At 38.2% G+C, this 11,482-nt stretch overlaps 1 protein-coding gene across 1 annotated transcript in view; it reads left to right on the top strand.

Annotated features, from left to right (window-relative positions):
• Positions 1-1,741: 1,741 nt before the first annotated feature.
• golga4 (golgin A4) overlaps positions 1,742-11,482 on the top strand; it is a 25,718-nt gene continuing 15,977 nt past the window's right edge. The window contains exons 1-10 of the mRNA XM_020921418.2: positions 1,742-1,976; positions 2,673-2,747; positions 5,651-5,719; positions 5,995-6,321; positions 6,775-6,822; positions 7,024-7,080; positions 7,189-7,287; positions 7,380-7,521; positions 7,954-8,144; positions 10,885-10,968. Coding sequence (XP_020777077.2) covers positions 1,899-1,976; positions 2,673-2,747; positions 5,651-5,719; positions 5,995-6,321; positions 6,775-6,822; positions 7,024-7,080; positions 7,189-7,287; positions 7,380-7,521; positions 7,954-8,144; positions 10,885-10,968 — 1,170 coding nt within the window. The 5' untranslated portion in view covers positions 1,742-1,898. The remainder of the gene's footprint in view (positions 1,977-2,672; positions 2,748-5,650; positions 5,720-5,994; positions 6,322-6,774; positions 6,823-7,023; positions 7,081-7,188; positions 7,288-7,379; positions 7,522-7,953; positions 8,145-10,884; positions 10,969-11,482) is intronic.

The raw sequence follows: 11,482 nt of genomic DNA, 5'->3' as shown, positions 1-11,482 counted from the left end.
AAATGCATAGTGGCCTGTATAGCCTAGTGTGGTATGGATCAAAGCATTGAATCATGTAACAAAATCCCAAATGTTTTATAGATCAAAATATGCAGGCTATGCTGTTTGTATGCAGTTGGTCCTTTACTATAGTTGTTATTATAAGAGGTACTGCAACTTTTCAGATCCATAAAAAAATCAATCACTGCTATATCATAGAAACATATATTGTAGTACTATTGTTACGATAACAACCACTGCTGCAGCAACCACATCTTCTTAAGTAGCCTCTAACTCCAATTCTTCCTATGCAGCAGAGGAGCTGGAAGTAGCTGCCACTATAAAACAAGCTGAGGTGACCATCCCTCTGGCAGTGTATAAATGAGCCACGCTGCAGTACTGGGGAAGACTATAGGATGCAAAGGAAGGAGGTAGGAAAGGAGCTAAGGAAAGGAAAGGGACTGTATGTATTGTAAAATAGTGTGCATGAATATTTAATTATTATGGTCCTTTTACTTTCACAAGCGGAGAAACAACTCTCAGAAATATTGTCTCTTTATTTAGAAATTACAAGTTATAATCTACACAATAAAGAAGTTAATCAGCTGAACCAGTACTTCTGAGAAAGTTCAAATTATGATCTAAATGGTTGGGTTGTTTTAGGAAGGGCATAGGAAGGAAATATAACATGTAAAAATAAAAATAAAAATCATTATGCAACAACATGCATATTGGGAGGCAGATTTCTGCTGTGGCTTTTGCAGATGAAAATAGCCGTCATTTCACACACTTCTTTGGAAAGGACTGTCCAAAGTATGACCCAGGATTACATCAACTTTGAGTCATAAAATGTGCAGGACTTTTAGACCCAGATGCTGTGGAAATAAGACTTTTTGAAAACAGACATTTTAAGAACAAAGGTGAAATGTATTCTTAATTGACTTAAATTGCTCTTCTGTGGTCGGTTGTATAAAAGAGAATGGGTGGACCCAAAGTGCAGGAGTATATATAGCTTACGAGGCTGTTTCGACTGCATTTCTCTCACAAAATACCTCGGGCCACACATTAGAAGACATTTAGTGAAGGTTTAATGTCATCATTCACACTCGTGTCAATGCTACACTGAAACGCCTCACAGATGGAAAACCCTGCTGCTCTCTCTTCACTCATGACAGTTAAAATGGAGGAAAAATGTAAATCACAGGATGTAAAGCGCACATTGTGTTTTATTTATGTTGTAACTGTCTTATTTTTTAATGTGAAATAAACACCAAAGCTGTGACGGCATTGTACACTTTCCCCTGTTTAACCTGGTATTATTTGTCATGGGTGCATTTCTCCTCTCTGTGAGTGTTAATTGATGACTATAATTGCCTCAATGATTAGCTACTCATGCAAGCTCACTGTAACTCTTTAAAACTCTTTACAATTCTAGACAAATGCTACATTATTTCACACTATTGTTAAGGAAAGTTTTGTTTAAAAAATAACTTTGCTAATTAAATTTGACTATTTAAGGCTGTATTGTAGGCAGCAGGAGAAAACTGAGACTATGAAAACTTAAGGAACTGAATAACTATAGCGTAGAAGCAAAATATCTTCAGCATAGCCTTTAGCCTGGAAAATCGGTTTAATCCTTTTTCATTGCTTAGTTTCATGCTGTGTTGATGAGAGGATGTGTTTTAACCACCGGCGGCGCTATTGTGTGTTGAAAAGGTCCGGAGTGTCCCTTTAACTCAGACGCCTCAGATTTCCTCCACGTTGGCCACGCATGCGCAGTCCTCTAAGTCACCTGCTGGAAATAAGAAGCCAACAAGGAAGTCTGGCACTCGGGATTTTAATGTCAGGCTAACCTTTAACAACACTACATCCCCGTCCCGATCTTACTTGAAAGCTTTTTGCTAAGACGGCGGGACAAGATGTTTAAAAAACTGAAGCAGAGGATAAACGAGGAGCAGACTCCGCAGAGGAGTGCGCAGTCACCACAGCAGGCCCAGGTTAGTTTGTGCTGGGAGCTAACAGGCTAAGCTAACATCTGTTTACACTGCCTCTAATGTCACCCACAGGGCTAGTTATCATGTTATAACCTTTCCATCGTACCGTATAGCGACTTTACTCGCGTATCATTGCGGATATTGGTGTTTGGTTAGTTCTTTGGAGTTGAATCGCATCACTTTGTAGATGCTTAGCTTTGCTCTGTGTTAAGGATTTTACCCAAGCTGTCTAATTCAGCTGTCAGCAAGTGCTCTTCTGTGTTTCTATCTGTATCAAGCACAAACCTAACAGTTGTAGCTTTACCTGGAATGTTACACAATATTGCATTAAACTCACCTATCTCCAAGGAGACAAGTAATGGGTCTGTGGAGAGGCAAGCACGAGCTGTAAGACTGTGTGTTTTTCGAGGGAGTTTTGAGCACTATAAAAATTAGTTATTGTGTAGTGCAGGAGATGGATACAGTAAGTTTAATGCCAGACTGTTAAATATTCTGGGCAAAGCAAAGCATGGAGACAAGCAGGAACAGCTGCACAATGCAACTTCAAAATTGTGAAATTGAATGAATATGTTAAATTTCAGTCAACTACAGCCGGTTTAACTCTGTACAATAAAAAAATCACCACCTTAGTTTGGTTACCACTCATCAAATGAGTAAAACATGGAATTGTATTGTAATGTTTCTCTTTCTCTTACACAGAGAACTCCTGGAGACCGCCGTGGTAGCTTAACTGGCTCTTTTCATGATGGCTCACCAACTCCGAGAGATAGAGAGGTAGGTGGACTGAGGAGTTACACTGTGTTGTTTAGGTTGCATTTGTGCCACTGCACTGTGCGAGGAATACTTAAGTTTTAAAAGCTTTGTGCTGTTTTGCTTTATTACTCCAATAACATGTGTGATCTTTGCTGTGTTTTTATGCATTTATGAATGCCACATGCACTTTAGGTTTCAGGACACTATCTTGTGTCCTACACCTACAGTCAATTGTTTAATGTTATGATTCCATATCCTACTATAGATGAGTAGATGGTTATCGTCTTATTTAAATTAAGTGTTTTTATTCTTATGATGGAGGAAAACTTAGTAAAGCTAATAATAACAACAAGAAGTTATTTATAATGATTAGTGCTCACTGCTGAGGATCAAGTTCCAGTACCTTTCTTGTTGGAATTTTTCTTTTTTTTTTTAAGATGTTTCAATATTGTTTTATGTTTGCAAGATTTTTTTGTCTTACCAAAAGAAACATAATGAGGTGCAATGAGGTGGTTGACCACTGGAAGATAAATGGTGCTGCAGATCAATGAAGATTAATGCTCTGATTTAAAAAAAGTTTTATTTCTACAATAAACTGGACTCAGCTTTGGTCTTTGGATTACATTTCATTTCTTTCCCCTTTGTGTCATCACCACATTCTATTTCCACATCAAAAACCTTTGACATCTTTGCTCTGTGTCAAAATTACCGCTCTAATCAATGTTGTGTTACAGAGGTCTGTTTTGACAAAGTCTTAACTGATCTAGGTCACTTTACTAACAAGTCTGATCACAGCCATGACTGTTTTGCAGTAAGAACTGGCAATCACATGCAGAGATGCCAAAGTGTTCTTCATAACATTGTTTTATTGATTGACATTCCCCCTTCTAATCATCTGTGCTCTCCTTCTTTCTGCTCATTCTCTCATTCATGGTGTTGTTTTTCTCATTGCTGTCTGTGTTCCTCTCCTGTCCTTTTGTCCTGGACTTGCACTGACGTGGTCAGGTGCTGGCCGGGATGATAGCAGAGCCCGCTTTTCTCTCTGAGTATACTATCTTTGCTCTGGACCATTCAAAACGACCCCAAACGGCCCAGGTAGCCAGTGTGGTGAGTTCGCCCTCACTTCCTGCTCTTCCTCCTTGTTTTCTCCTCTTCCTCGTCTTGCCTTGTTCCTTCCTCCCATCGCCGTGCCTTTGGGATAATCGGTAGAAGACTGTGGCCCACGTAGGGACTGCTTGTTCCCTGCTCTGTCTCCTGTTTCCTTTGGATTTAGCAGCAAGAAGGCATCTCGTGTGTAGGCTAACCCTGCATCCACCGGGACTTTAAATGTGCTTCCTGCCATGTGTTGGTTTACTGCCCTACCTTTCAGTTCTTATAAAGTCCTCCTGATGAAATATTACCCTTTACCCTAGACAAGTGTTAGCTGCTTGCCAAATAGAACCCTGACTCCCTGCTATGTTGCCCATGTCCTGAAAGTCTGTTTATTTGGGGAGTTATAGTTTTGATTTTACAAGCACTGTGACCTTTTAAAGAATTGCATCATTAAATGGCTGTAACTCTACCAAGTAAACAAACCAAGCAGAAATTTGAAGATGCCCTTGTTGAGCTCAAACTGTTCCTGGTCTCATCTTTGTAGAGAATAATCTAGTAATCTGAAACCTGTTAAGAATCTCTTTAGAAGTCAGTGTTTATCTGCTGCACTAGTAGTTTTTTTTTACCTGCTCTTCTGTAAATGTAGATCTACAGGTATTGTGCTAACAAGCTAGTCCTTGTCTAACAAAGACTAATATATCCCCCATAGTCTAAACTAGGCTTTATTTAATGCCACTACATTATATTGATGTGTCTGTAAACAATGAGTCGTTCATGTGCAGCAAAAACATACATGCATTTATCTTCTCATACAGTCTATGCTCTTTTACTTTTATTTATTTTATTACTTGATAAATGTTTCTTATCATGTATAGTTTCTCATATCTATCCATTTTCAAGTCCATCTGCATTTCACATTTCATAAAACCATTTAGCCATGCAATTAACACTTAATTTTAGCATGCTATGTTAAGGTGAAACTAGTTTTACCTGCTTACCTGCTGGTTGTGTTGACCAATTACAGTTCAACAAATTCCTGGTAATATCTGATGAAACATGTTATTTTGTGATACTACTTGTCTTGTTAGGGTAAGGACGCTAACTTTCATTATAGTAACACACACACACACGCGCAGACACACGGACTTAGAGACAGGAAAGTGTAATGGTAAACTATAATGTTAAAACATTTTTATTGCATTTGCTTGTTTTAATTGTATATGGCATCTGGCAGGTTTGATAAAGAAAATTGAGTTACTGCAAAAACCTTTTCCCAAAGTAATTACTAGACTGTCTAATGTTGCAATGTAAGCAATGTTAAAAAGGCAAGTTTTAAAGTGAAATGCAACACACATAGTATCCCACAGTGGCCACTTTCCAAAAATATTTGCACCATAATTAGGAGGAAGGAGCACTGCTGCTCGGAGCTGGACAAGGAAGGAGATAACTGCTCACTGTAATGCTTCTTAACAAGACAACTAAACCAACTAAAACTACTGTCCTGTGATGTCTCTCTGCTTCCTTTATACAGCTGCAGGCTGCCAAGCATCTTAACTTAATACTGGCTCTCCAGTATTGTGTGAGTGTGATACTGACTGTGACTAGAGGACAGTTTAACCCTGTTGTGTTTATGTTCAGTAGAGATGCCTTCTGTGTTTAACCCCTGTTCTCTCCAGTTGCATGAGGGGAGCCGTTGCCCCTGCATTGCTCCCAGCAATACTAATATTGCTCCGTCCAGAGTAATCAGGGAGTGCCGCGCTGGGTGTGGATGACTAACTGTTCAGGACTTGTCACTTGTACTTTTATTTAATAAAGTGTCTTTATCTGTGTAGACTGCCACTAAAGAATCATCCAGATCACCCAGAGGGAGCATCAATGGAGATGGAAGTGCCTCTCCTCAAGTATGTATCAACTTAAGTAGTTTTTAAAACCCTCTTTTCAAATTGAATTAATGAGGCTAGTGCCTCTTTGAAATGAATGAATGTTGACATCTAATATTCAGCTACTTTATGTGGATTTTGTGTCTTTGGTAAATGGAGATGTCAGTTGTGCATTTTTCTTGCCACATCTCTTATCATAGTGTTGGTGTATTGGATAATTAACTAATATGTGTAGAATGCCTATCCCTAATGACATTTCTTTTAATTCTTGTTTCATGCAAAATAATCATTGATAGAAAGAGGAGCCCCAGTCTTTTGCACAGAAACTCCAGCTCAAAGTCCCCTCAGTGGAGTCTCTGATTCGTAGCGGTGCAAGTCGAGCAGAAAACCTTTTCCGATCCTCATCCAAAGACAACCTGGTACGGACTTCCTCTCGTGAATCTCTGACACCTCTGGGAGAAAATGAACCCTTGGGTGCCCTCTCCTACGACCCTTCGTCAGATATTGAGAGTGAAGCAGAGGAGCCCCCGGGAAGTGCAGAGTCCCTGTCCAAAGATCAGCTGCTGCACCGACTTCTGCAGGTGGAGACAAGCCTGGGAAAGTACAGGGGCAAGTACTCTGAGGTGAGTCAGAGCTGGACTAAACTATGAATTCACATTTTGTGGTGGTATATGTGCTACTAATCATTATTATGCAACATTTTCTGTGGAACTTAAGTATTTGTGGAATAATTAAACCTTCAAGCACTGATTATGCAATACATATATATTATATTATATATATTATACATATATACATTATATATGTATGTATTGTATTTTTCTAAGCTATGGATTTATTGAATAGGGAAAAGTAGAAATGGTAGGTTAATATGTATTTTATAAATACCTTATGCTTTGAGGTGTGTGGTTGTATTGTACATTTGTGTGTGTGGACAGTGTGAATTGTGCTCATTGTTGGCTGAATGTAATTGCATTGTATAATTGATTTTGGTAAATGAGGGACTGCACTTGGAGCTTAATGTCTCTGTACATTGACAAATAAAGATTAAACTTAACTACTTCTCAACATTTCAGCTTGTGACTGCATATAGAACGGTTCAACGAGACAAAGAAAAAACACAGGTAATTGTCCACAAACTTGATCTCCAATAATAATGTTTTTATGAGGAACAAATATCTGCTTAATTTGTGTATACGTTTGAACTATCTCTTTGATGTCACAATCGGACAATAAGAAAATTATTCAGTTATTTTTTACGGTCCTGATTTTACATAATGTTTTATGGAGTGATGAAATGTATTAAGTTGCTTTCTTCTCTGCAGGCTATCCTCAGTCAGAGTCAAGATAAGGCCCTCCGCAGAATTGGAGAACTGCGGGAGGTACATGCTGAGAACACTTAAACCTTTTAGTTTGTCTTTGAAATTAGCCTTGACAAATTTGGTAGATTAGTTTTGAAGTATAAATTTAATTATTCCCTTAACCCACAGGAGCTACAAATGGACCAACAAGCCAAGAAGCACCTACAAGACGAGTTCGATGCTGCTTTGGAGGAGAAAGACCAAATGATCTCTGTTCTCCAGACACAGGTATATGTTGTTGCAGACATCATTGATCTTAGACATAAAGTGATCTAGTAAAGTCATTTTAAAAGTTTCCCCCGCTCTGTTGTTGTTAACAGGTTGCTTTGTTGAAGAAGCGTGTCAAAGGTGTATCAGATGGTGCTTTGCTGCCCGAGGGCCAGGTCTCTCAGTCGGAAGATTCAACCTCAGCCCCAAAGAGTCCACCTAATGAGCAGGAAGCAGAGTCAGAAGTCACTGAGGGTGAGCGTGCTGAGAAAGTAAAACACCAAATGCTGCTGTCTAGAGGAAAGGAGACAGGGGTGAACCACCAATGAATTTTTCTTTCATTTTATTCAAGATCGAAAGTTAATTTCTCTTTTCTAATCAGCAGCTATATGCTTGGATCTTTTTAATCAAGAGATCACAGCCAGTCAGTAAAAAATATGGTTTTGAGTTCCAGGTTAACATATATATATTTGTGTTCAATGGTAATGATCTAGATTCTGTATTGTTTGATTTCAGACAATTAGTAGTTAAAAACAATCTTAATATGTCATTTTTAATTGCACTTGTCTGTGTACCTTTATCACCATAGAAAGTTATTACACTCATTTTGGTAACTATATATTACTAACTTGTCTACTTGTTGGCTTTCGTCAATTGTTCTAATTGACGTGTGATATTTCTGAACAGAAGGGGGCAACAGTGATCCATCCAAACTAATGGAGGCTTTGCAAAAGAGGGTGAAGCGTCAGGAGAACCTGCTGCAGAAGTGTAAAGACGTGATGAGGACTCATAAAGAGAGGAGTGCCCAGCTGAGCAGTGAGAACGAAACTCTGCAGGAACAACTCCAGGAGAGGCTACAAGAGCTGGAGAAAATGAAGGTGCACAAATGTTCACTCCAACACTATAATACAGCCCTTTAGACTACTGACAGACAATAGTTCAAGTGTAATTTTTTTTTAGAATTTTATTAAAGGCAAAACAGATAAGTGCTGAATCTGGACATACCATTTCACAATTTCACTGTTCTCCAAAAAGTACAAATATATTAAGCAAAACATAGACCAAAAATGGAAACTACTAGATTCAGTTCAAAAATGGAGGGATGCAAAAAACTTCCAACAAAGTTGGAAGAACAAAAAAACAACAACAAAGTTCTTTTCAATGTGCCTGCTGTTTTTTCTTAACCGTTTCTATCACTATTCACCTTTTCTCTAGATCAGGGTAGAAGAATAATCTTGAAGTAAAAGCCACACTGCCAGACAAATGATAATGTCACCTAATGATGAGGTTAATAAGGTCTCATCATAAACCACAATCGCAGAGTGTTGTTCATAATTCGAGTTGATCTGAGAAGGCTGAATACAGTGCAATTACTGTTGCTGCTATAAACTGTCTGGCAGACTGGTCACGGTCCGCTGCTGATAGGTCTCCATTATCTCATTGACACAGTGTAAAAGTAAAAGCTGCTCTGGATCAGCTCCAGAAACCCAGTCTGGGGCATGTCAGAGTGACACTAGAGAAAGACATTGTTTCTTAGATTTCAAAACAGTGTGTGGCTGGTATGATCGGATTGTACTGTTCGACTGCTTCTCTTCAAATGTTTAATTATTTGGGCTATTTTTAGTTTTCAGAATAGGGGCTGTTTAAGAGGCAGTCACTATTAAACAAAGTAATTTTGGCTTTCCAAGCACCATTTTAAATAAACTTCAATTTAATCCAAGAGAGAAGGAGCAGCACAGAAATGTGCAGGCAAGGCAAGGACACTGGCTTTAGTTAGAACTTAACCAGAACTAAACCAGGACTTAAGTAGAATTTATAGCTTATACTTGTATAAATACTAAACAAAGAAAAACATGATAAATCTACTAGTCTTAAACTAAGATAAACTTAAATGTAAGAACCCTCCTGAGTGCCAGAACCAAAAGTGTTTATACCACCATTAATACCTTCACAAAATGCGTAACATTTATTTAGAATCAGTTTATCCTCCTTTGCTTTTTATTCCCAGAGAATTAGTTTAAAATATGTCTTCCAGTTGTGAATACGGTGCTTCCTGTGTCTGGAAAAGCAGAGGTTAACAGGCGTTTAGCCCTCTTAAGCAGCATGAAGACATCCTGAAACTGCTGATCTGAACTGCTCATTCCATAAAACACACCATCTGTCTGTGACTCCAGACCTCATCGTGCTGCGTAGGGTTCACAGACATTATGTAGCTATGTATCATATCTTATATCTAAGACTGTCATACTACGGCTAATCAGTACGGCAACAGAAATTTAATTGTGATCTTATTCCTGTGGCAATAAGCTCTTTTGACAAAATCGTTAGATTTTGATTAGATTCATACATCTTCAGTTGCATGCAGCTCTAGGCTCAAACACAGACAATTTTCCCCACCCATTCCTTCTGTTGGTCAGCCTCCATAAGGCTCTGAGTTAGTGACATGTATTTAAACTTTTACAGTGGCGTGTGAACTTTATGAAGAACCAGATGAGTTTATTTGGAGCTACTAAATGCACATGAATTGTGATCAAATCGAAACTGTGATCTGGCTCCAAGAAAAACAAAATTTTTTGGGCGTATTGCTCAAACCATTTCGTACAGCATAAATGTTTTGTACTGTTGAGTTTAATAGCCATTTTATGCTCTAAACATTCACTGCTGCAGGAAAAGGACCAGTACATTACCAGATGTGTCTTCTCTTGTGATGCAAAATTTCCTCATGTTTTCCTCTATATTGAGATTGCATATTTATTTGCACTTACACACCTGTTGTAGCTGGCTTTAAAACAGTAAAGACTATGTCATTTACAGTTTGTTAGTTATATTTTACAGTTACAGTAGCTGCTGACGCCTCCAAATACAGTTAAACACATAATAAACACACATAGTGGCCCAAAAGCAACTGGAAATGTTCCTATTTAAACAGCGGTGGCACAGACAAACCTACAACATGCCACTGCTGTGTCTCTGGGCTGTAATTTGGGTCGGCCCCTGGTTCAGCTGCACTTGTGTTCATGTTTGGGTTATTTGGTTTGTGGTGGAAGCAGTCTGGGTGGTGCAGCAAACATATGATTTTGATGTTGGGTGATGGACAATTTACAACTTCCTATCAAAATATAATACAATTTGCTTTCTTTTTCTCAGTTTGGTTAGTTTTACGCATTAAGTATATTGTTAAAATGTTTTATTGTCTCTGAACCAGTTAAAAGAAAATACATGAATCATTTTGCAATTACTGCTTACTTAAAGTTAAAATGTGGTATCATAAATTTCAATAATGGTAGCAATCACTCACTTTTTTATTCAATCACTACTAAAATGGTTTTCACTTTCACAGCTTTTTAAACTTTTATTTTCCTCTAATTAAACAAAACAACAAAAGAACACAAGAACCTTACAAATGTTTTAGTCTTTTCAATACTGAAAAGAACAAAAATGCATTGTCTCAAAGCCCTCCACCTGTTTGAGAAAGCTTTTTTGTACCTTCTTGTCTTATTACAAGACAATTAATTGACTTGTCTTGTATTCTAAATACAATACTCTTGTTCTTTGTTTAAACAATGCAATGCAGTGTACTTTTTATGCATAATAAGTAATATTTCTGCTCCCTTTTAGGAATTGCACACAACAGAAAAGACAAAGCTCATAAACCAGTTGCGCGACGCTAAGAACCACATTGAACAGCTGGAACAAGACAAGGTAGGTCTTTCTCTTTAACACGCTTCTCGATTGAAGTGGACATGTTTTTAGTCTGCCACTGAGTGAAGAGATGCGGCTCCGTGAATCCTCAGGTTGTTTCACTTAAACTTTGACCTCTGGCTCTGTTGGATGGACAGCAGCTCTCAAGGTCCCTTTGAGGAATGATGGGAGCCGCTAAATGTCAATGTCTTTACAATCAATATGTTTAGAATTAGGGTTACGGCATGAGAAAAGCATGCTAAGTGCTGTATCTTTGCTGTAACCATGTTATGTTAAATGGATAATTACTTAAATACAATGACAGATTCAATAAAAGGGGTGTAGATGCAGAAATGTCACTCCTGGTACAAGTAAAAATTGTCAATATCCCAACTAACAAAGGTGCACTGTGTATCATTTCTGGTATAAAGGCCACCATCTCATGGTCTCTATGGAGATACTTTTGCTTTGCTTAGCATGTTTCAAAGTGGCATTATAAATGTGTCCATCTCCATGGAGAAGCACGAATGCCTGT

The sequence above is a fragment of the Boleophthalmus pectinirostris genome, unplaced genomic scaffold, assembly GCF_026225935.1.
Source record: "Boleophthalmus pectinirostris isolate CB_2022bp ecotype Guang Dong unplaced genomic scaffold, ASM2622593v1 HiC_scaffold_5, whole genome shotgun sequence".
In the NCBI taxonomy this organism is placed as follows: domain Eukaryota; kingdom Metazoa; phylum Chordata; class Actinopteri; order Gobiiformes; family Gobiidae; genus Boleophthalmus; species Boleophthalmus pectinirostris.
This window is presented reverse-complemented; position numbering and strand designations above follow the sequence as displayed.